The sequence below is a fragment of the Neofelis nebulosa genome, chromosome 6, assembly GCF_028018385.1.
Source record: "Neofelis nebulosa isolate mNeoNeb1 chromosome 6, mNeoNeb1.pri, whole genome shotgun sequence".
NCBI lineage: Eukaryota > Metazoa > Chordata > Mammalia > Carnivora > Felidae > Neofelis > Neofelis nebulosa.
In genome coordinates, this window is record NC_080787.1 from 56065394 (window position 1) to 56090086 (window position 24693).

Here is a 24693-nt window from a genome sequence, read left to right on the forward strand (position 1 = left end):
TAATCTGGAGAATGTTCAGAATAAGGGATCAGGCGGATATGAGATACAAAACCCTGCAGTTGCATATGAGGTTCTAGAGATTTTAGATTGTGTAAAAAGGGCTTGAGGAATGGTTAGAGCAAAAGTCTTCAAATATTTGAATGAGTACTGTTATGGGTTGAACTGCATCCTCACAAAAAGATACAATAAAGTCCTAACCCTGGAACCTCAGAATTTCAGTGTATTTGGAAATAGGACAATTGCAGATATAATTAGTTAACATAAAGTCATACAGGGGTAGGTTGGGTCACTAATCCAATGTGACTGATGTTCTTATAATATAGCTCTTCGAAGATATAGATCCAGGGTAACGCCATGTGATGATGAAGGCAGAGATTGGTGTTGTGTAGTTGCAAACCAAGGGACACGAAAGATTGCTAGAAAACCAGAGAAGCTGGGAAGAAGCAAGGAAAGATTTCCCTGCAGGTTTAGAGAGAAGGGCCAGCACCTGGGGTTGGTTGACTGGTTGGGACTACCATCCTCCTGAGCTGGGGAGACAGAGCATCAGGCCACAGAGAATTGTTCTTTAGTCTTAAAACCTAATGGAATTTGCCCTGCTCAATTGCAAACTTGCCTTAGTCCAGTGACCCTTTTCTTGTTTCCAATTTCTCCCTTTTAGGATGGGACTATTTAACCTATGCCTGTCCCATCATTACATTTTGGAAGTACATAACCTGTATTCTAGGTTTCACTGGTCCACAGATGGAGAAATTAGCCTCAGCAAGGAACATACCCTGAATCTCATCCATAGTTGATTTAGATGAAATGTAGAAGGGATTTTGAATTTAGAGTTGATGCTGGAATGGGTTAAGAATTTGTGGCATGTTGTGATGGATTGAATATGTTTTGCATGTGAGAAAGACATGAAGTTTTAGGGGCCAGAGGGCAGATTACTATGGGTGGAATTATGTCTTCTTCAAAAAAGATGTTGAAATTCCTTGGAATTTTATTTCATATGGAAATAGGGTGATGGCAGATTTAATTAGTTAAGGTGAATCATACTGGAGTAGAATGGAGCCCTACTCAAACATGACTGGTCTCTTCATAAGAAGACAGCCATGTGAAGACAGAGACACAAAAGAACACAATGTGGTAATGAAGGCAGAGATTGGAGTTACGCAGCTGCAAACAAAGGATTGTCAAAGTTTACCAGCACACCACCAGAAGCCAGACAACAGTCAAGGAAGGATTACTCTACAGGTTTCAGAGGGAGCTTGGCCCTGTTGATTCCTTGATTTTGGAACTTTAGAATCCAGAACTGTGGAACAGCAAATTTAGGTTGCATTAAGATATACAATTTGTAGTACTTTGTTACACCAGCCCTAGGAAACAAATACAGGTACAATGTAGAAAAAAATAGATAAGGTTTATTTCTTGAGTTCTAGGAAAGAATTACGAAACCATGAAAATGAAACAGAATCAGATATCAACTTAACATGAGCAAGAACTTCCTATAGCTAAAACCGCCACAAAAAGAGCTCAAGGGCTACAGCAAGCCGTGAATTCCCCACTATTAAAAATGTTCAAGTGGAATGGGTGCAGAGGTGATTTATCCATCAGATGTCAAGTTAGACTGAGTGATCTCCAACTCCAAAATTCCATGGACCTATGTTAAAATCCTATCAGTGATGTGACAGCTTCCTTTTCCACTTCTGTTTCAAAGATATATTAAGATGGTTGCTTTTATATCTTGCTACTGCTAATAATGCTGCAGTAAACATAGGGGTGTGTATATCTTTTTTGAGTTAGTGTTTTCATTTTATTTGGGAAATACCCAATAGTGGAATTGTTGGATCATATGGTGTTTCTATTTTAAGTTTTTTGAGAAACCCCCATACTATTTTTAATTGTGGCTGTACCAATTTACGTTTTCACTAACCATGCATGAGGATTCCTTTATCTCTGAATCCTCGCCAACACAAATGTCTTGCTTTTTTTTCTTTTGGCTTAAGTTTTTATTTTAATTCCGATTGGTTACCATATCATGTTATATAAGTTCCAAGTATACAATATAGTTATTAACACTTACATCACCCAGGGCTCATCACAAGTGCACTCCTTAATCCTCATCACCTATTTCACCCATTCCCCCACCACCCTCCCCTCTGGTCGTCATCAGTTTGTTCTCTATAATTAAGAGTGTGTTTCTTGATTTGTCTCTCCTTTTTTTTGCCTTTGCTCATTTGTTTTGTTTCTTAAATTCCACAGATGAATGAAATCATATGGTATTTGTCTTTCTCTGACTTTTTTCACTTAGCATTATACTCTCTAGCTCCATCCATGTCATTGAAAATGGCAAGATTTCATTCTTCTTTATGGCTGAATAATATTCACACACACACACACACACACACACACACACCACATCTTCTTTATTTATTTATCAATCAATGGGAACTTGGGTTGCTTCAACAATTTGGCTCTTATAAATAATTCTGCTATAAACATAGATGTGCATGTATCTCTTTGAATTAGTGTTTTTGTGTTCTTTGGGTTAATACCCAGTAGTGTGATTGCTGGATCATAGTTATATTTTTAACTTTTTGAGCAACCTAAATACTGTTTTCCCCAGTGGCAACACTAGTTTGCATTCCCACCAATGCCCGAGTGATCCTTTTTCTCCAAATTCTCACTAACATCTGTTGTTTCTTGTGTTGTTGATTTTAGTTGTTCTGACAAATATGAGGTGAAATCTTATTGTAGTTTTGATTTTCATTTCCCTGATGGGAAATGATGATAATCATTTTTTCATGTGTCTCTTGGCCATCTGTATATCTTCTTTGCATAAATGTCTGTTCATGTCTTCTGCCCATTTGTTAATTAAATTATTTGTTTTGAGGATATTGAGTTTGATAAATTAATTGAAAGTTGTTTTTAAGTTCATTTATTTACTTTTTAGAGAGAGAAAGAGCTAATGGGAAAGGGAGAGAGAGAATCCCAAGCAGGCTCTGCCCTGCCAGTGTGGAGCCTGTTGTGGAGCTCGAACTCCTCCAACACATGAACCATGAGATCATGATCTGAACTCAAACCAAGAGTCAGAGACTTAACTGATTGAGCCACCAAAATGCCTGAGTTTGACAAGTTCTTTATAGATTTTGTATACTAACTGTTTCTTATATATTCATTTGCATATATCCACACCCATTCTGTAGGTTGCTTCTTAGTTTTGTTGATTGTTTCCTTCACTGTGCAGAAGCTTTTGATTTTGATGTAGTCCCCAATAGTTGTTTGTTTTTGCTTTTGTTTCTCTTGCCTCAAGAGGTATACCTAGAAAAAAGCTGATGTCAAAGAAGTTACTGCCTGTATTCTCTTCTAGGATTTTTTATGGTTGCAGGTCTCATATTTAGGTCTTTAATCCATTTTGATTTATTTTTGTATATGTTGTAGAAAGTGGTCTAATTTCTTTCTTTTTGCTGTTGCTGTCCAGTTTTCCCAGAAACATTTGTTGAAGAGACTTTTTTCCCATTGGACATTGTTTTCTATTTGTTAAAGACTAATTGATCATATAGTTGTGGGTTCATTTCTAGATTTTCTAGTCTGTTCTATTGATCTTTGTTTATTTTTGTGCCAGTGCCATACTGTTTTGATTACTACAATTTCGTAACTTGAAGTCCAGAATTGTGATGCCTCCAGCTTTGCTTTTCTTTTCACGATTACTTTGCCTACTCAGATTCTTTTGTGGTTCCATACAAATTTTAGATTTGTTTATTCTAGTTCTGTGAAAAATGCTATTGGTATTTTGATAGGGTTGCATTAAATGTGTTGATTGCTTTGGGTAGTATAGACATTTTAGCAATATTTGTTCTTTTAGTCTATGGAATGTCTTTCCATTTCTTTATGCTGTCTTCACTTTCTTTCATCAATGTTTTATACTTTTCAGACTATAGGTCTTATTTCTTTGGTTAGGTTTCTTCCTAGGTATCCTATTATTTTTGGTGCAATTTTAAATGAGATTGTTTTCTTAATTTCTCTTTTAACTGATTAATTATTGTAGAAATGCAACTGATTTCTGTACATTGATATTGTATCCAGTGACTTTACTGAATTTATCTATCACTTCTAGCAATTTGGGGGTCATATCTTTTGGGTTTCTATGTTTGTATCATGTCATCTGCAAATAGTGAAAGTTTGACATTTTCCTTGCTGATTTGGATGCCTTTGATTTCTTTTTGTTGTCTTATTGCTGAGGCTGGGACTACAAGTACTATGTTCGATAAGATTGATTAGAATGGATATCCTTGTCTTGTTCCCGACCTTAGGGGAAAGGCTGTCAGTTTTTCCCCATTGAGGATAATGTTGGCTGTGGGGTTTTTATATATGGCCTTTATTATGTTGAGGTATGTTCCCTCTAAACCTACTTTGTTGAGGGGTTTAATCATAATGGATCTTATAATTTATGAAATGTTTTTTCTACATCTAGTGAAATGATCATATGGTTCTTATTCTTTCTCTTACTGATGTGGTGTATCACGTTGATTGACTTGTGAATATTGAAACACCCTTTCAACCCAGGAGAAATTCCACTTGGGGCATCTGGGTGGTTCAGACAGTGAAATATCCAACTGTGGTCATGTTGTTTACTGGAAATTTTTCTTACTTCTTGAGGCAGGCCTGTGTGACTATAAACTTCCCTCTTAAAACCACTTTTGCTACATCCCAAAGGTTTTGGACCATTGTGTTTTCATTTTAATTTGTTTCTATGTACATTTCTATTTCTTCTTTTATTTCCTGGTTGACTCATTCATTGTTTAGTAACATGTTATTTAACCTCCATCTATTTGTGGTCTCTTCAGATCTTCTCTTGTGATTGACTTTTAGTTTCATAGCATTGTGGTCAGAAAAGATGCATGGTATGACTGTGATCTTTTTGAATTTGTGGAGGCTTGTTTTGTGGGCCACTATGTGATCTATTCTGGAGAATGTTCCATTAGAACTTGAAAAGGATGTGTATTCTGCTATTTTAGCATGGAATGTTCTGAATATATCTATTATATCCATATGTTCCAGTGTGTCATTCAAAGCCAATGTTTCCTTGTTGATGTTCTGTTTAGAAGACCTGTCCGTTGATCTAAGTATGGTGTTAAAGTCTCTTACTATTATAAGTATTATTATAAATTAGTTCTTTTATGTTTGTTATTGTTTAATGTATTTGGGTTCTCCTATGTTTGGTACTTACATTGTTACATATTTACAATTGTGATATCTTCTTGGATTGTCCCCTTAGTTATTATATACCGTCCTTCTTTGTCTCTTATTACAGTCTTTGTTTCAAAGTCTATTTTGACTGATATAAGTACTGCTACTCTGGCTTTATTTTGACAACCATTTGCATGGTAGATGTTTCTCCATCTCCTCACTTTGAGTCTGCAGGTGTCTTTAGGTCTAAAACGAGTCTCTTGTGTACATATTTTATTACTTGTTTGTGGTTGTTTCTGAAGATTTTCTCTGATTCTTTTTTGCTTTCTTTTTTCATGGTTTGCTGATTTTCTTCAGTGATATATTTGGATTTATTTCTCTTTATTCTACGTATGTTTATTACTGGTTTTTGATATATGGTTACCTTTAGGTTTGTATCTCCTGCATAGAACAGTCTATATTAAGTTGATGGTCATTTAAGTTTAAGTCCATTCTTTACTCTTGCCCTCCCCATGTTTTAGATATATAGTTTTATGTTTTACATCCTTTAGTTTTGTGAGTTATTTGATTTTTTAAGGAAATATTTATTTTAACTATTTTGTGTTTCCTTCCTTTGTACTTCCACTCTTGGTCTCTCCTTTCCACTCAAAGAGTCCCCTTTAATATTTCTTGCAGGACTGGTTAATTGGTCATGAACTACTTTAGTTTTTGCCTGTCTGGGATTCTCCTTCTCTCTCCTTCTATTCTGCATGGTAACCTTGCTGGATAGAATATTCTTGGATGCAGATTTTTCCCATTCAGCACTTTGAATATATCATGCCACTCCCCTCTGGCTTGGATAGTTGCACTTGTACCCCAATGTTTATAGCAGTACTTTCAACAATAGTCAAATTATGGAAAGAGCCAATGTCCATCAACTGACAAATGGATACAGAAGATGTGATTTATATATACAATGGAATACTACTTGGCAATGAGAAAGAATGAAATCTAGCCATTTGTAGCAACATGGATGGAAGTGGAGAGTATTATGCCAAGTGAAATAAGTCAGGCAAAGAAAGACAGATACCATGTTTTCACTCATATGTGGATCCTGAGAAATTTATCAGAAGACCATGGGGGAGGGGAAGGGGGAAAAATAGTTACAGAGAAAGAAGGAGGCAAACCATAAGAGACTCTTAAATACTGAGAACAAACTGAGGGTTAATGGGAGGTGGGGGAAAGGGGAAAGTGGTTGGTGGACACTGAGGAGGGCACCTGTTGGAATGAGCACTGGGCATTGTATGGAAACCAATTTGACAATAAATTATATATATATATATATATATATATATATATATATATATATATAGTGAGTTAAGCTTAAAAATCAAAAAAAAAAAAAAAAAAAAAAAGAAAATCCTCTGCTAGCCTTCTAGGTTTTCTCTTGAAAGTTGCTGACTTCTTTTTTTCTTGCTGCTTTGAAATTTTTTATCACTGTATTTTGCCAATTTAATTGCCATCTGTCTTGGTGTAGATCGGCTCTTGTTGATTTTGATGGGAGTTCTTTGTGCCTCCCAGAGATGGATATCTATTCTTCCCCAAGATTAGGGAAGTTTTCAGCTATTCAGTGAGTTCAGTGAGCATCCTGTGATCATTACTTTATGTTCTCTGTCAGGCATGTTACTTGTTTCTGTTTTGCTAAGATCTCCAGCTGTGGCCTTGTCCTATTCTTTAATTTGGGATACACTTCTCTGTATTCCCATTTTGTCTAAGTCTCTGTGCCCTTTTCTCTGTGTTAGAAAAGTCAGCTACATCTCCAATTCTTGAAGGTAATGCCCTTATGAAAAAGAGATCATGTGGTGCCATGCTGTGTAATGTCCCCTGTTCTCTAAGGCCTAGTACTTCCAGGAGTGTCTCCATTCTGTGCTGCTTGTGCTCTGCTATTTTGTCCTGGCTGCCTGGTCCTTCAGGCCTATCATCTGCAAAGGTTCTCTTTGCCCATTAAGGACAGGGCTTGGTACCATGTTTTAATCAGGTTTGCTCTGGTCTGTTTGTGAAATGAGACCTATCACTGTGGCATCTGGAACTGAGGCTCTGCAAAACTCCTACATTGGGAGATGTAGTGTGAGCCAGTCTTCTGGGGGAGAACTACTACAATGGGTCTGAGGCAAGCATGATTGGGAGGGGCATTTCCACTGGAGTGTGGTGGGTCTTAGCATAAGCAAGTTAGGTAGTGAATGTAGACATTGCACTGGTTCCCTGTAAAGTAAGTGTAACCCTGTACTTTTGCTGAGGTATGGGTAAGGGAAAGGCCCTGGCCAGTTCCTCTATTCCCAGAGAGGTCTTTCCATTAACACTGCCTCTCTGGGACATGATCTGAGGTGAGTGAATGACCTCCCCAATATGTGCCCCAGACACTCTTCAGATTGCTCTTTCCATGCTGTATGTCCACAGGCTATTTGCCCTTGCTTTTCTCCAAGAGCAGCCCCAATGTCCTCTTGGCTGTATCTTAGTCAAATGTCCTGCCCTTAAAACTTCAGACTTTAAGCCCTGTTGTTTGCAAGAACTAACAAAATCCAGTTTCTCTTGCTTTCCAACCCAATTTCTGTGCAAGATTGTTTTCCACATACACTCCCCTGTGTGCTAGTTTGTCTGTAGCCCTTTGTGGCTGTGGCTCTCTCCCCAGCACAACTACCATGATGTATTTCTCTCCGAAACTGCATCTCTGCATTTCCTATCTTCTTTGATGTGGCCTCTTCCCTACCTTTAGTTATGGAGTTTGTTCCTCAAGTCTTTAGGTTGATTTATGGGATATGTAGGATGATTTGATAATTATCTAGTTGTATTTGTGGGACAAAGTGAGCCTAGGATCCTCCTACTCCACTGTCATCTTCCAACCTCTACCTCTTGCATTTTTTACTTTAGCCATTCTAACAGATATAAGACAATATCTCACTGTGGTTGTTCTTTTTATTTCACTGACAATTAGTGATGTTGAGCATCTTTTCATGTGTCTTTTGGCCATTTGTATGTCTTCTTTGTAAAAATATCTATTCAGGTATTCTGCCCATTTTTTAATTAGATTGTTTATTGTTTTGGTGATGAGTTGTATAAGTTCTTTATATATTTTAGATATTAACCCCTTATAAGATATAACAGGCCTCCAGTTATGGAATGAGTAAGTCATGGGAATAAAAGGAAAAGCATAAGGAATATTCAATGGCTGAAAAATGATACCAGCTGAAAATATACTTTTCTCATATTGGCTGGTCATAATTCATCAATACTGTCTTTCCATCTTTGTCTCACCTTCAAAATATGGATACTTGGGAGTAAATCTAGAACTGGTTGTATTTTTTTAAGTCTTATTTTCTTTCCTAGATCCAAAATTGAACCATTTGAGTCATTTCTTGACCAAGTATTAACAGTGTGATACTTATATCAATTTCTTTATAACAAGTTATGATAACACATTACTCAAATACTAGTGTGCCTTTGTGTATGTGTGTGTATGTTTGTATGTCTTCAAGTGTTTCTGGGGAAAAAATAATTCAGTTGTATCACTTTCAAATAATAATGATTACAGTTTACCTTAATAAAATTCATCTGGATTTTTGGATACTAGTATACTGGAATTAGAGAAAGATGTGAAGTTTTCAAAATTCAGTCCTCAGGAATTCAGGTATTTTATTAACTTAGCATCTGTTGGTGACTTAAAGGTAATTTAAGCTTCAGGAGTGACTGAAAACATTTTCAGCATATGAAACTCTTAATAAATGGTATAAAATTGTCCAAAAGAAATCCTTATTTAGTGACTTAAATTTAACAAAATGTGCTTTTATTTATTCACTACATAAGGTTACTAATCACTGCATCATTTGGGTGCATAGGTGACAGCTCTGACAGTTTAATGATACCCAAGGCAAATTCAGTTACTTTTAGTGAAGCAAACCGTCAATAGATGTGGGTAGCAGTGCTTACACCTATATAGTTCTTGAGTCAGTGGTTATGTAACTTTTGGATACACCACACAGAGGAGGACAGAGAATTGAGGAACTGGATGTTCTTTTCATAAAGAGCAACTGAATAAGATAAGAACAGCTTTTAAAAATGAAGATACAATGAAAGGCAATGAGGATGGCTCGACTCTGAGAGTATTGAAAAATGTGTTTGATTGGAGGTGATGTTTAGAAGCCATCAAGAGTAACAGCAAGGAAAGAGGATTGAGTCTCTGCAAGTTATATGTACTTCACTATAACCCATTCATTTTTACAAATAAAGAAAAAGGCATGGTGAAAAGACCAAGATTCCTCACTTGGTGTTGAATCCCAGCTGCAGTTGTAGTTCTGTGCTTTATGATCCATTTGTCCCTAACCGAGCTCCACAAATTCCCTGTGTCTCAATTGCTTCATGTAAAAAATGATGGTAACAATGTCTTCCCTTGTGATTGTCAAGATTAAATGACCTAAGCCTTTTATATATGAACCATATAGCTCGTTGTTTGCCAATAATAGGGGTTGAATAATTGTTGGCTTTTGTCTCTTAAACCTCTTCATCTATTAAAAGTTCTAAATGCAGAGTTTGGGAGCAGATAGGATAAATGTCATGGCTGAGGCAAACACTATAGTTCATTCAAAATGGCTAGCTCCTAATTCATCTCACTTCGGTAAATATTTCTTGAGTCTCTACTACATGCTGAGCACTAAGGGAATAGAAAGAAGAATCAAAGATTGTTCTTTAACTTCTGGGAATCGTGATTCAAAATCAAGTAAGAATGAATGTAGTATTATGATCCATTGAGAAACAAATGAACTGATTTTAAGCATGGATTCAGAATTCACATTAAGTTGACTGATTCAATGAAAATAGTACATTCCCTTTTCAATGTTTATTTGTGGACCTTACAGGAGTATTAATCAGCTTGGCAGTATTTCCTCATCAGTACCTGTTTTCTTTGTATTATTACTGTCTTAGTCTTTTTGGGCTGCTGTAACAGAATACCATAAACTAGATGGCTTATGAACCACATACATTTATTTCTCACAGTTCTGAAATCTGAGAAGTCCAAGATCAAAGCTGTAGCAGATTTAATGTCTGGTAAGGGCCAATCTCCTGGTTCATAGACAACAGCTTTTCACTGTGTCCTCATATGGTGGTAGGGGCAAGGAATGTCTCTGGGGTCCCTTTTATAAGGCACTAATCCCATTATCGAGGGCTCTGCCACCATGATCTATTCATCTCCTGAAGGCCCATTTCCTAACACCATCACACAACGTGTTAGGATTTCAACGTAGGAATTTTGTGGGGACAAAAATATTTAGTCCTTAACGGTAACAATTCTTTTTTTTTTTTTTTTTTTTTTTTTTTTTTGTCCAAATTAGTTTGTGTGGCAGTGTGGAAAAACCATCACATGAGGACAGTAACCAACTACTTCATAGTCAACCTTTCTCTGGCTGATGTGCTCGTGACCATTACCTGCCTCCCAGCCACATTGGTTGTGGATATCACCGAGACCTGGTTCTTTGGACAGTCCCTCTGTAAAGTTATTCCTTATTTACAGGTAATTTTTTTCCACACTTCTATCTATTCAAACACAGAAGCTACTGAAAAAGTATTTTCAGTTAAGTATTAGAAGTATTTTCAGTTATGGTCTTCTGGTAAATTAACTAGTGACCTAAGAGAAATATACTTGCTTAAGAAATTAACAAACTTAAAAAATAATACTTGATACTTTCTGGGTAAATAAGTTCTGGGTGAAAAAATAAAACAGAAGAATCCTCAAGTTATCATTAGATGCTGAGAAAACCTCTTATTTCTTTGATCTCTAATTTTCCCATTGTAAAATAAGGAAATTGAACAAATTAATGATTGAGCCTCTCCTAGCTCAAATAAGCAAGGTCTGTTTATTTTTATTTTTGTTAAGTGATTTTGTTTCACAATGAGAAATTAAAGTTCTGTGATCAAATTAGCACAGTGAATATATTTCAGTGTTGGTTCTGAATCAAACTACCAGGTTTGGAATCTCTATTCTGCTATTTACTTAGTGTATGCTCTTGATCCAAATACATAAGCTCTTTGTGATTCACTTATTATAAAAGGATAATAATTTTTATTATAGCTCACTCCTATGGTTGTGATGAAATTTTACTAAGAAAATTTATATAAATTACATGGAATAGTGATTTCCCTCTGGAAGAGAATGATCTTACAAAAATATAGTATGTTATCAATAAACATCAGTTATCATCATCATCATCATCATCATCATTAGACATTTTATTGTTCTGTGTGGAAGTAGTTTTTCTACAATGAATTGCCCTAGAATAAATTGAGAATAAACACTTTCAGATAATAATTTTGTGATGGGTATTCTGACAGTTCTAAAAATATGGCCACAGCCACAGCCCTTAATTTTTTTTTTTTCAATGTTTTTTATTTATTTTTGGGACAGAGAGAGACAGAGCATGAACGGGGGAGGGGCAGAGAGAGAGGGAGACACAGAATCGGAAACAGGCTCCAGGCTCTGAGCCATCAGCCCAGAGCCTGACGCGGGGCTCGAACTCACGGACCGCGAGATCGTGACCTGGCTGAAGTCGGACGCTTAACCGACTGCGCCACCCAGGCGCCCCATCCACAGCCCTTAAAGAGGTGGATTCCCTTTAGCAATCAGAAAGTGAATGAGATCATGGCAATTCTCTGCTTATCTTCTTGTAACCATCCCTTACCCCTCAGTCCCTACTCCATCCAGTCTCCCAGATGGTGATCACATTATTTGGAAGGGATGAAAATATACTCCCAGTAATGAAATATTGGTGCAGGTAGGACAATTGGACATGCAAAAAAAAATCTAGACACTTCACAAAAATTAACTCAGAATGGATTATAGACCTGAATATAACATGTAAAAGTATAAAACTCCTAGAAGATAAGATAGAAAAAGCCTAGATGATCTTGAGTATGTTGATGACTTTTTAGGTGCAATACCAAAGGTATGATCCTGAAAGGAATAATTGATAAGTTGACTTCACTAATATTAAAAACTTATGCTCTGTGAAAGACAATGACAAGAGAAAGGGAAGACAAGCCACAGACCTGGAGAAAATATTTTCAAAAAGGATTGATACCCAAAATATACACAGAACTCTGAAAACTCAACAGTAAGGAAACAAATAACCCAATTAAAAAAATGGGCCAGAAACACCTCACTAACACCTCACTAATTATGATATACAGGTGGCAAAGAAGCTATGACAAGATGCTCTTTATCCTATATCATCGGCAAAATGCAAATTAAAACAACAATGAAATACCACTATACACCTCTTAGTATGGCCAAATTCTGGAACACTGACAGCACCAAATGCTGGTGAGAATGTGGAACAATAGGAATTCTCATTTACGGTCGACGTACAGGCACTTTGAAACACACTCTGCTTGTTTCTTGTAAAACTAAATATCTCTTCATATAACCCAGCAGTTGCATTCCTTAGTATTTACCCAAAGGAGTTGAAAACTTATGTTTACCCAAAAACTTGCATGCAAATGTTTATAGCAGCTTTCTTCATAATCACCAAAACTTGGATGCAACCAAGATGTCCTTCAGTAGGTAAATGGATAAACTGTGGTACATCCAGACAATAGAATATTATGTAGTACTACAATGAAATGAACTATTAAGCCATGCAAAGACGTGGAAGAAAGAAGAAACTTAAATGCTTATTATTAAGTGAAAGAAGCCAATCTGAGAAGGCTATACATTGTATGATTTCGATAATATGACATTCTGGAAAAGGCAAAACTAGAGAGACGATAAAAAGATAAATGGTTGCCAGAGGTGGGAAGGAATGAGCACAGAAAATAATGATAATAAAATGGTGGATATATGTCATTATACATATTTCAAAACACATAGAATGTTTAGCACCAAGATTGAACCATAATGTAAACTATGGACTTTCAGTGATTATGATGTGTCAGTGTAGGTTCATCAATTGTAACAGATGTACCACTCTGGTGGGGGGATGGTTATATTGAGAGAGACAGGGAGTAAATGGGAAATCTCTGTAACTTCTCCTCAATCTTTATGTGATCTTAAAAGTATCCCCAAAATAAGGTTTTAATAAGAACAAAAGTTGGGGGAGATCACAAACAGCCCATTGCTAGAAAATATATTGATAAGGCTTTGGATCTTAAGTATTAGGAAGAGATATTTAGCTCAATAGTTCTATAGTAAACTTATAAGAAGTGATAATTTCTTAGACACCACTGATAGAATAGTAAGTGTAAAATGCCATGGACATTATAAACTTTACTGCAAACATTAGCTATAAGGTTAATTTGTGTCTGTCAGATGAAAACCATGAATGGGTCACAAAAATAAAATTCAGTATTTTTTGTTTACTTGTTTTGAGATTAATAGTACATTGAGCAACAGAGAAAAATATCCTCATTGGGAGAAGAAAACAGTAATAAAGGGGTCATATGGTTTTGCATGAAGACGCTGGGGGAGATTATAAATAGCACAGAATTATAATATTTTACCATCTCTTGGTTTTAATAACCACCCAGGGAAAAATTTGAGGGGTTCTCTTAAGTTTCAAGATGGCTTCACTGGTCCAGAATCTTCTTTTGGATGAGTGAGAAAATTTCATGCTTTCTCTGCAAACCAGAAGATTCCTGAGCGAACACTGGAATGATAAGAGAGGGATATGTCACCCTATAGTTGGTACAGTCCTTCTCTAATACACAGCGATAACTTCTTATAGACCAGGTATTTCAGACTCCTCTGTGAACATGAAAGAACAAATTGGATGCAGTGTGTACTCAGTGAGTGATGCAGGGCATGGGTCTCTTATAAAGTTATTGACAGTACTATTTCATACAGCACCATTTATTAGCAAATCCTACAGTGATGGAACATTTTCATTTCCTGAGAGAATCTGTCTGCTTCTCTATCAACACTGCCCAGTCTAGTCAAGACCTCAGCTTATTCTCTCCTCTATAGGCCAAGGGAAAACCACTGGGTAACCACAAAATCTGAATCAGGTAAAAAAACTATATATATATATATATATATATATATATATATATAACTATATAGTTATAGATAGATAGATCCATTTATTACCTCATTCAGCATTGGTTCTTTATGAAAAGTTATAAATGCACAAAAATATTGGTGTACTGGTAAAACTACTATCTCCAAATTTTCTCAGCATTTATTTCCCATTTTCCATAGAATTTCCCCAAATGGTATGAATAGTATCAATGAGCAATAAGCCATTCATTCAGTCTTGAGTAGTTGTTTTTCCTTAGTTGTGATATACTGAAACTGATGGCTTTGTCCTTTACATGAAACTTGCATCCTACTTAAAGTTTAAAAACATATTACAAAAAACATCCAGCCAGATTTTAAGGTTATTCAGTCATTCAGTTTAAGATTCTTTGGATATATATATACACTAATTTTCTATGACTTACATGTTATTTTTCTTCTAATTAGAATACAGTATAATACAATACAACCTTTAGGCTTATGACCAATAAACAATAACACTTCGGAAAATGCACAAAAATCTTAAAAAGCTCACAAATGTAATAAAGCTTAGCTGAATAATTCAAGTGACCCTTTTGTATCTTTAATAATTCTATAAATCCAAGACCATTAACATTTACTGGGCTATTTAGTGAATAATTAGCATAGATTTCTTAGAGAATTATAACATATTTAATTCTCACACTTACAGGAGCAGTTGACTACTTTTTCAGAGTCACTTTTTTTTTTTTAACTGCAGAAGAAGGTCTGCACAGGACGTGTCAGGAAAAGAACAAAGCCAACTGAAATGGAAGTGGTGGGTGGTGGGATAGTCTCCCCCAATCTCTTTGTCACACTTTTCTACTTTCCAGTCTATTAGCTCCTGTATCCAAATCTGCAGTGTGGCAAAGTTTCCAAGTCTTTTTTTTTTTAATTTTTAAAAATTTTAAAGTAATCTCTATACCCAATACGGGGCTCGAATCACAACCTTGAGATCAAGAGTCACATGCTCTACCGACTGAACCAGCCAGGCGCCCCCAAATTTCCACTTCTACTTGCCATGGATCTCTGATGTCTTTTTGTCATAATTATATGCTAGCATGGAACAGATTCATCATGTACGAAAGCAAGTCTCCAGCATTGCCCTGACCACAGGGTACCCATAGTATGGGTGAAAGATCAAGCACTTAACAGTGGAAGTTCACATCATCTCATCTCACTTCCTTTCCAACATTTATAATCTTCAATGGATTCATTCTCAAATGATTTGCTATCAGGTTGATTTAATCTAATATCAAAGTCTAAATGAAAAAAGTACCCAGATGTGCCCTCCTAGAAGTGAAGGTAGCAACACAACTCTCATTTGTAATCACTTACGATAAGATGCAATTTTATACCTCCCGCCAAGAAAGTGTTGTTAGTGGAATGCTAGTATGTATTATGCACCAGTAAATACAGTACTCTGTGCTGATGGAGTCTGCTTTGGGTTGTGACTCTGCACCTCCCCCACTCACACTCTGTCTCTGTCTCTCAAAAATGAATAAATGTTAAAAAAAATTTTTTTTAAGCATCACTTGTAGTGGTGTTAATTATACGGAAATCTGGACTAGGTGAACCTATTTGAGTTTGAGAGGCTGGTTGCTTATACCACCAATAAGAGAATAATGGTGAGGAGACCCATACAGGATTCTCTTCAAACATAACTCTTGCCTTTGCATGCAACATGCTAGAAATGAACCAATGCACAAATAGCCTTTGTTATTTGAAAATATGTACTACAGCATCCATAATTTAAAAAATCCTAGTTAAATGCAATTGCAATCAGATTTCTATATATTTTAAAAGCTAAACATGTCATTGTCTCTATAAGTGAGAGTTTTCTAGTTCAAACTAAACATATATGTTCTATTTTGTTTTCCAAAAGTATTTTTCCCCTGCCAATGCAAAGTTGCAAGATAAAATGATGACAGTAATTACTCAAAGAATGCCATATTACAAATTAAAACATTTAGCATAAAATGATTGCAGCCTTTTCATATCACCTTTTTCATGTTTCACAGGAAATATGTTTTTTTCTCTGATACATTTTATATAGTACTATTATATTTTTTAGGGAAAAAACTTGCATGAAATATTTTGTCACCACTTTGAGTCTGATTAACTGCATGGCCCTTTCTAATGTGATAAGGATACAAAGAATGGATCCATTTAACACCAAGTGCCTCTCTTGTCCTATGTTCTTTCTCTCTCTAGACCGTGTCAGTGTCTGTGTCTGTTCTCACACTGAGCTGCATTGCCTTGGATCGATGGTATGCAATCTGTCACCCTTTGATGTTTAAGAGCACAGCCAAGAGGGCCAGGAATAGCATTGTCATCATCTGGATTGTCTCCTGCATTATAATGATTCCTCAGGCCATAGTCATGGAATGCAGCACCATGCTCCCTGGCTTAGCCAATAAAACCACTCTCTTTACTGTGTGTGATGAGCGCTGGGGCGGTAAGTACATTATGGGCCACAGGCTGACATTTATATGACAGCTGAAAACTAAAATTTTGATTTGCATAGTCATTGTGAAGCTGGCCTTGTATGTTTTATTGGCATCTGTTAATAAAGTATTGCAAAAGCACGAAACCCAAGTAGAAACCCAAAACAGTTTCACAGAATAACTCCACCTACCTCTGTCTTTTGGAAACGTTGATGCACGGTTATCTAGTTTTCATATTTTACAGGTAGGGAATGAATGGAAGGACTTTCCCTAAAATTTGTATTTAATTATGCCAGCTTTTCTTAAATTCTCTAAAACAATAAAAACTCATTTATACAATCCAAATACATATTCCAGAGTGATTAACATTTTACAAGATAGTACGATGTTATATTGCCTCAAGTGCCAAGTTCTTTAATGGGCTTCAGATACAACTGGGAATTTTCATTTTAAAACCATGTCCTGCCTGGAAACGTGACTGGAGTTGAGTATGTAGACTTATGCTCTTCTCTAAGTCAAATTATCTAAATTTGCTGTGTTTATTCATAAAATATTAAACTGATAAATTATCACATAATGTTTTCTGATTTAAGAATTATATTAATTATGTGGGCACCTGGGTAACTCAGTTGGTTAAGCGTTCATTTCTTGATTTTAGCTCAGATCATGATCTCACAGTTTGAGGTACTGAGTCCTGCGTGGAGCTCTGTGCTGACAGTGCAGAGCCTGCTTGGGATTCTCTCCCTCCCTCTCTCTCTGCCCCTCCCCTGTTTGTGTGCACACATGCACATGTGCACAACCCCTTTCTCTCTCAAAAGAAACATTTTAAAAAAATTAATTATGAATCCTTTTGGTTTCCAATCTGATATATATGGCAGTTAAATTTATAATTTAAAAAAAAATGTATTAATTTTTGACAGAGAGAAACAGAGCATAAGCAGGGGAGGGGCAGAGATAGAGGGAGACGCAGAATCTGAAACAGGTTCCAGGCTCTGAGCTGTCAGCACAGAGCCTACCTAACCTGGGGCTCAAACCCGTAAACTGTGAGATCATGACCTGAGCCGAAGTCGGATGCTTAACTGACTGAGCCACCCAGGCACCCCAATCTGATATGTGTGGCAGTTAACTTTAAACAAGCAGAAGTTTGAAGGCCTTATATTCTTTTGGTTCAAAACTCTCAATGAGAGCCTTTAAGGTTTTTCTGTAATAGTGGAAACACTTCTATCAATACCTGATGATGGCACAAACCTGGACACAGCAAGGAAATCAAACAATACTGCATTTTAGTATAGCCTGTACTAGTTACAAAATTATTACATTAAATTTGAGGAAAACAATCTGTTATCTTCTGGGTAAGTATATAACAATGGCCCATACTTAGGAAGTTTAAACATTAGGAAGGAATTTGTTTATTAGACAGATGTACATTTATGTATATTAGAAAATGTATCAACGAAAACAGTGTACCCCATGGATTGCTTATGGGTCTGGTATTTTAAAGTATTTGAATCTTTGAATTTATATTATTTCCTACCTTAATACTTTGATTGGAACACTGAAAAGAAAAAAGTCAGGAACTAAAAATTTAGGCATATGCTTTCACTCTAACAGGATAAAAATTAAAAGGCACTGGGATTATTTTTCATCTATTATCCAAAGACCCATAGTAACTAAAATTGCACAGTCTGTGGTGTCTATTGTCCCAAATATTAACTAGCCATTTTTGAAATTGAGGTTTTCCCTTCCTTTCTAACATTGTAATTCATTTGCTATATTTTCTCTGGATCATCTTCATTTTCCCCCAAATTTCCTTATTAACGATGCAGACAAAAACAAAATGAATGGAAAATTCCAAAAGGGTAAGTCTATTTCTTTAGAGTCTTAAGTCCCATTTATTTAATGTTCAAACAACATCTTGAGTACTTAGGATATGCCAGGAATTATGCCAGCCTGGAGAGAAATAGACTGCCTATGGGAACACATTGCAGGGAGTGAGACTGAAAACCAAACAAACAAATGTTTATAATGTAATTAGTATTTCAATATACTTGTATACAAAGTGCTAGGAACCCAAATGAGAGAACAGACTCAGCCCTGGCCATTTGAACAAATGTTTACAAAGGAGCCGCTAACATTTCAGTGAAGAATTGGAGGAGAGATTCTCCAAACAGGGAAAATGGGAAAGGGTGTCCCAGAAGGGAGAAAACCCACACAATGAGAACTATCCCTGAAAGAAGAAAAGAGGGTATTGGACCTGTAGTTTCTGCAATGGAAGGATATACAGTCTAAAGAACTGAGTTTGGAAAGACTGGTTTGGTGACCAATTGTGACATGTCTCTGAGGCAATTTTTATACAATGAGTTATATTTGGAAATCAGTCTAAGATCTCTTGATCAGAATGCTTTTGTTAATTAATGAAGAAATTGAGCCATAAATTATTTGCAGATTATGAAGCAAAGAAGTACATGTAAATTTAAGCTTCCAAGTCAAAAGTTGGATTCTTTAAGCTTGTGAAAATGGCACAAAGATTAAAATACCTACCTTTAATCTAACGTGTCAGTAGTATTTTCTCTAAAATATTTTAGTAATTAGTTTATACATTTGTAGACTGCTTTGGTAAGATTTTATTTCTTTTTTTAATGTTTCCCTGAATAATCAAGCAGCATTCACTTTCATTGACAAAAATATTCTGGAACTAGGGAATCCTGTCATTAATTCTGATTAAATAAATAGCCACATCACTTTATAATTACTTTGAGTAAAAAATATAAATATCTAAAACTCATTTCAACCTTTAGTGTTTATTATCTAGCGCTATCAGAGACATTTTACTAAAAAACAGCAACTGCTATTGAATATTTAAAATTCTAAAAGCCTTCAGAAGTAATTTAGGGAAACTATTTGAAAAATGATTTTATATTAGTCCACAATTACTTAACATGATTATAAAGGCTTAAGTTAAGCCATACAAAATTGAGTTTACCATCCACAAAATCAAAAAATAAAATTTATGAAATTAACCTTTTGAATATTAAATGAAATTTTAAATCACTTAGTGTTTTCAAGAAGAATATGAAAGAATCAAAGTGAGCTCTTATCATTTTGACCATTAGACATCTCTTTCCCTATATATAATTTTTACATAGCATGACCTCTTTATATAGGCTCTTTAGAAGTCCATGGTCAACTTAAAATGTTAAAACTCAGACACATGTGTGATAATAGCCGGCTAAAAAGACTATAGGAAATTATATTTTATAGTGTTGGCTCTCTAAAGGTCAAACATCTTTAAAGTCTGAAAACATTTAGTCCAGTTTAAAAAAAATTGTTATGAAATATCTTCTATTTTAGATTAATTTGTGAACTGGGTTTCTTTTTTTTATCCAAAGTTTAATCAATAACATAGGTATAAAAGCAGAGAGTGATATCATAATTGTCCTACACCCAATATATTACAGCATAGAAAGAGCCAGTGAACAGTGTGATCACTTGATCCATATCTATCAAATCACTTTTAGGAAAGTCTTGCAAATGCTATGTCACTCGTGGTGCAGAATAACTGAGAACTCTCTGTCTCAGTCTTACTGAAAATATTACCATAAATATTTAATATTTTGTGGATAAGTTATTTCTGCAACTCATTATATGTATTATTGCCAATGCCTTGTACCAAAAAAACAAAACAAAACAAAACAAATAACCCACAAGCCATAACTTCTGGAAGGCACACTCAGTACTCGAAACAAATATATTAATATTTATTTAAATAATCTTTAAAATATGTCTTTGTATATGTTACATTCATTCACACTTCTAAAATTATTCCAGAATTATATACATCGTTTCTTGATTGCTTGATTTGTAAATGCAGTTTCACAGAACATATTCTATTGGAAGGAAACTAACTTCTTTTGTGCACTCAAAGATATAATTGTCTCACCATTCATCCAACACTTAATGAGTATGTCTTGTTTGCCAAACATCTTGTAGACCTTGGGGGATTCATAATTTCTCTTTTCTTGGATCTCACTGCCAAATTCTTGTTTGGTGGTCTGAAAGAAAATAATAATGGAGTCCTTCTTTACAGTCAAACTAATTATAGCACCTTGCCTATTGTCAGATTTTGAAAAAAATATATATGTTGAATTTCAGTATACATATATGTTCTCTCTCTTTTTTTTCTCTCTCTATATATACATATATGTGTGTGTGTGTATACACACACACACACACATACATATAACATTTTATTAGAGAGAAGATAATAAAATAAAGATTCAAGTAAACTTTATTGGATTCATAAACTTTGAAAAGACAGTCTATATGGAATATTTGGGAACTTTAATTTATTGGTCCATTGAGTCCCTGATAGGTATAACATGAAGGACAAAGTGTAGATTATAGATAATTAGATTAGCATGTTGGCTCAATAATACACCTTAACTCACTGAGATTAAGTCTTGCCTTGTTAACATAGGACATTATTCTTTGATCTCTGATTTTGGGGACTAAATAAAGATCCACATTTTCTCCGTAATTATTGGTTTGATATATATGCAAGAATTTATTCAGATTGTACCTATTTATTATTTGAGGAGAGACACTCATTTTGAATGGTTGCCAATCTTTAAGATGTTGTTTTATAATATGAGTGCTTGAGTGCAACAAATTTCATGTAACTACATTCTAGGTTATATATAAATGTCTTGAATACATAGAAGACATTGTTCATCAAGTGCAGAGAGACTTCAGAGAAAGTTTCAACACATTCAACTTAAAAGTCCAGTGGCATTTTTAAGTTTTCAATTAGCTTAGACCCTAAGTATGGAATGAAGAATGTTAAGACTACCATGTTTCCCCAATTATCTATAATAATCTTTTTATTAAAACAATCACTCCCAGCTGGCAAGTGTAATTTCACCTGATCAACTTTTCTCTGTGTGGGTGTTCATTATCATACTATGCATTTACCAGCCAATTACATATTTTACCAACTATTTATAAATATACCCACTACAGAATGAGCTTTCTCTCCCATCTGCTTAAAACCCAAACTGTTATCACAGTGATGGTATCCATAGTTGCAATTAAAAAAGGAAAATATTACCTCTCAAATCTACTCTCCTTCACTCAGGTTAGCCGGAGGTAGACCTCAAACGTCTGTCAGCTTCAAAGCTGGGAGCCCATGTGACACCTTCAAAACAAATAAAAGTTCAAAGGCACTCAGGTGCCTGGGAAGTGTCCAGGTCATCCTCCACTCCTCTGAAATGGGCTTACTAAATACTGCGCTGGTTGTGGCACTTCAAAGGGAATGGCTGTTATTCCTCCAGTCACTGCTCAGATTCTATCACTTTTTATGTAACTGGCCTGTTTTATGGGATAAACTTAAAAGGAAGTTAGAAACACATGAGTAGGTGTGAGCCAGTTGGGCCACAGAAGAGCTAAAAATGACACCCCAAATCAGTCTCTTGATTGCTTTCTACCAGAAGCACAGGCACCCCGCTGTCCCCTGTGAAGATTACAGTGAAGAAAAACATCTACCTGAGAAGATGGAGTTTAGAAAGAAAAATAAGGAGACTGTTAAAAGCCAACTCTAGAAGACAAGGTGATGGACTCAAGATTGTGGAGAATAGTCAACTCATAGATATATTTAAAACATATTCAGTAACAATTAAATGAATGATTGTTCAATGAATATTATCAATTATTGTGTTCATCTTCATAGTTACTGTTGGTTAATCCTGACTGTAAATTGTCCTTACCACATTTGATCACAGAACTGACTCTTCATGCTTCTACGTGCCCTTTCTGAAGCTATGGGGGAAAAAAAATGCATAGAGGTGATAGCATTATCCCTCAATAATAGTATGGAACTAACCTCATTGCCAATATCAAAGCCAAATAAAGCTGCTTAATTTTTACAAATGAAAAAAAAATTAAATTTGTATTTTGTTAGCATTCAATTAGAATTATATCTAATTACTGCATTTAGTATCCGTGGAATCCATGTAGGATGCATTCTATTTCCTGTTTTCCATTTAAGTAAAAGTAACTGGATCACTGTGATATATTCAAATACAAGTATGGGAAAAATATCCTTCAAAGCATTTAAAAAGTCAGTAGGGACTCCTGGCTGGCTCCGTTGGTGCAGCACGTGACTCCTGATCTCGGGGTTGTGAATTCGAGCCCCATGTTGGGTGTAGAGATTAAAAATCAAATCTTTAAAAAAATAAATAAAACAATTAAAATTCAGTAATAAATATATTTAGAAAAGCTAAAAATATATATTAAAGCACAATGTTATTTATTAATTGAATAATTGACTCTTTAATAAAGGCCCAATCTGTGATATGTATCACCTGTGTACCTAGACTTAATGGCAAGAAATCCCTACAATCCTAGAGGTGCTCATGACTAAATCAATGAGATAAATATTAAAAAAATTGTTTAAAGATTAAGTAAAAAAACCTTAAGAATATCATTTTTATTAAAAGTGCGTTGCATACATATATATACATACAAACAAAATATTGACAGAGAAATTTTTTATTGTTCTGATAATCAACAAAAAGAATCATTAAATGTTTGCTGTGTTTATTTTTCCAAAAACTTTCCACATTCGTACATGGGGGTACAACTGGAATAGCTTCCCATTTCTCCAGAAACTTATAAAGAGAAAGAATCACTTGTTTCCTATTGCGAATTTAAGTATAGCACATTCCCAGTTGATTTTCGTTAATTAGCCTAGATAACTTATTTTTGATAAATGAATGCTTGACTTTGGATAGCCAATGTTAACACACAGTAAGAAATGGTTAGTTGTTATTCCTTTCTGAGTACATTAAATGAAATTAAGACTTCACATTGTGTGTGTGTGTGTGTGTGTGTGTGTGTGTGTGTGACATGCCAGTGAAGTCATATAGAAGTTAAATGTGTACTTGGAAGGCAGAACATTGACAGACATACCTTTAAAAAAAATATGTGAATTATAAAACCAGATTTCATTATTTTGGCTTTCATTTCAGGTGAAATTTACCCCAAGATGTATCACATCTGTTTCTTCCTGGTCACATATATGGCACCACTGTGCCTTATGGTGTTGGCCTATCTGCAAATATTTCGTAAACTCTGGTGTCGACAGGTACGTGATTTCAAATGATTTCTTTATGCTTTGCTTAGGATGTGCTCAAAAGTAAAAGTGAAGAGTACACTGAACCAACATAATATGCCTACTGAAAGACTGTATTCTAAAATGTTGAGGCCCTAACCATGGAAATATGCCTAGGCAATTTTTTAGGGTGATATTTAGGGAATGTGCTTTATGAACTGCCTTAATGACTTTAAATTTTAAAGCACTGTGATGAATTGATTTGATTTTTGTCTAGGATTCATATAAGTTTTACTTTGTCAAATAAATAACGAAAAATTCTTTAAAGTTTCCTGAGACTGTATGTAAAGAATGTTGTCGTCTTTATGAGATTTATGTAGTACATTTTTATTATATGGGTTAAATCTCCAACTTCAAAGATCTTATTAATATTATTTTAGCACAGTAGAGAGTCAGGCAGAATTTAGAATTTTAGAAACTGTTTATAATACTGATTGGGGATTATTGTAATTTGTTAGGTAATTTTGCTCTCTCAGTGAGTGTATTCATTCTCTGTCGCTCATTCATCATTTATTGTATCATATTTCTTTTGCACACATATCTGATAAAAAGCTAAAAGCCCCTGTCCACATCACCGATGAATTCATAGACTAGAGGAGGGAAAGAGTCAGATGCAGAGTGAAAATCATCTTCATAAAGATAAGCCAGATGATCAGAGGAAGGCTTGGTGGATGGGTATGGTATCTAATTCAGAGCAGGAAACGCTTAAGTGGAACCTTGATGATTCAAAGTAAATCAGCAACAGATACATGTAATGGTTTATAAAAGTTTAGACAATAGGTATAGCTTATCCTCTTATACATTTTACCTTAAAATGCCACACCTCTTGGAAATGTATCTCTCTCTTT

The 24693-nt window shown here is 35.2% G+C and overlaps 1 protein-coding gene across 2 annotated transcripts in view; it reads left to right on the forward strand.

Annotated features, from left to right (window-relative positions):
- HCRTR2 (hypocretin receptor 2) overlaps positions 1–24693 on the forward strand; it is a 112542-nt gene that overhangs the window by 59103 nt on the left and 28746 nt on the right. For both annotated transcript variants that reach the window (XM_058734295.1, XM_058734296.1), the window contains exons 2-4: positions 10539–10717; positions 16445–16688; positions 23703–23818. In XM_058734295.1, the coding sequence (XP_058590278.1) occupies positions 10539–10717; positions 16445–16688; positions 23703–23818 (539 nt within the window). The remainder of the gene's footprint in view (positions 1–10538; positions 10718–16444; positions 16689–23702; positions 23819–24693) is intronic.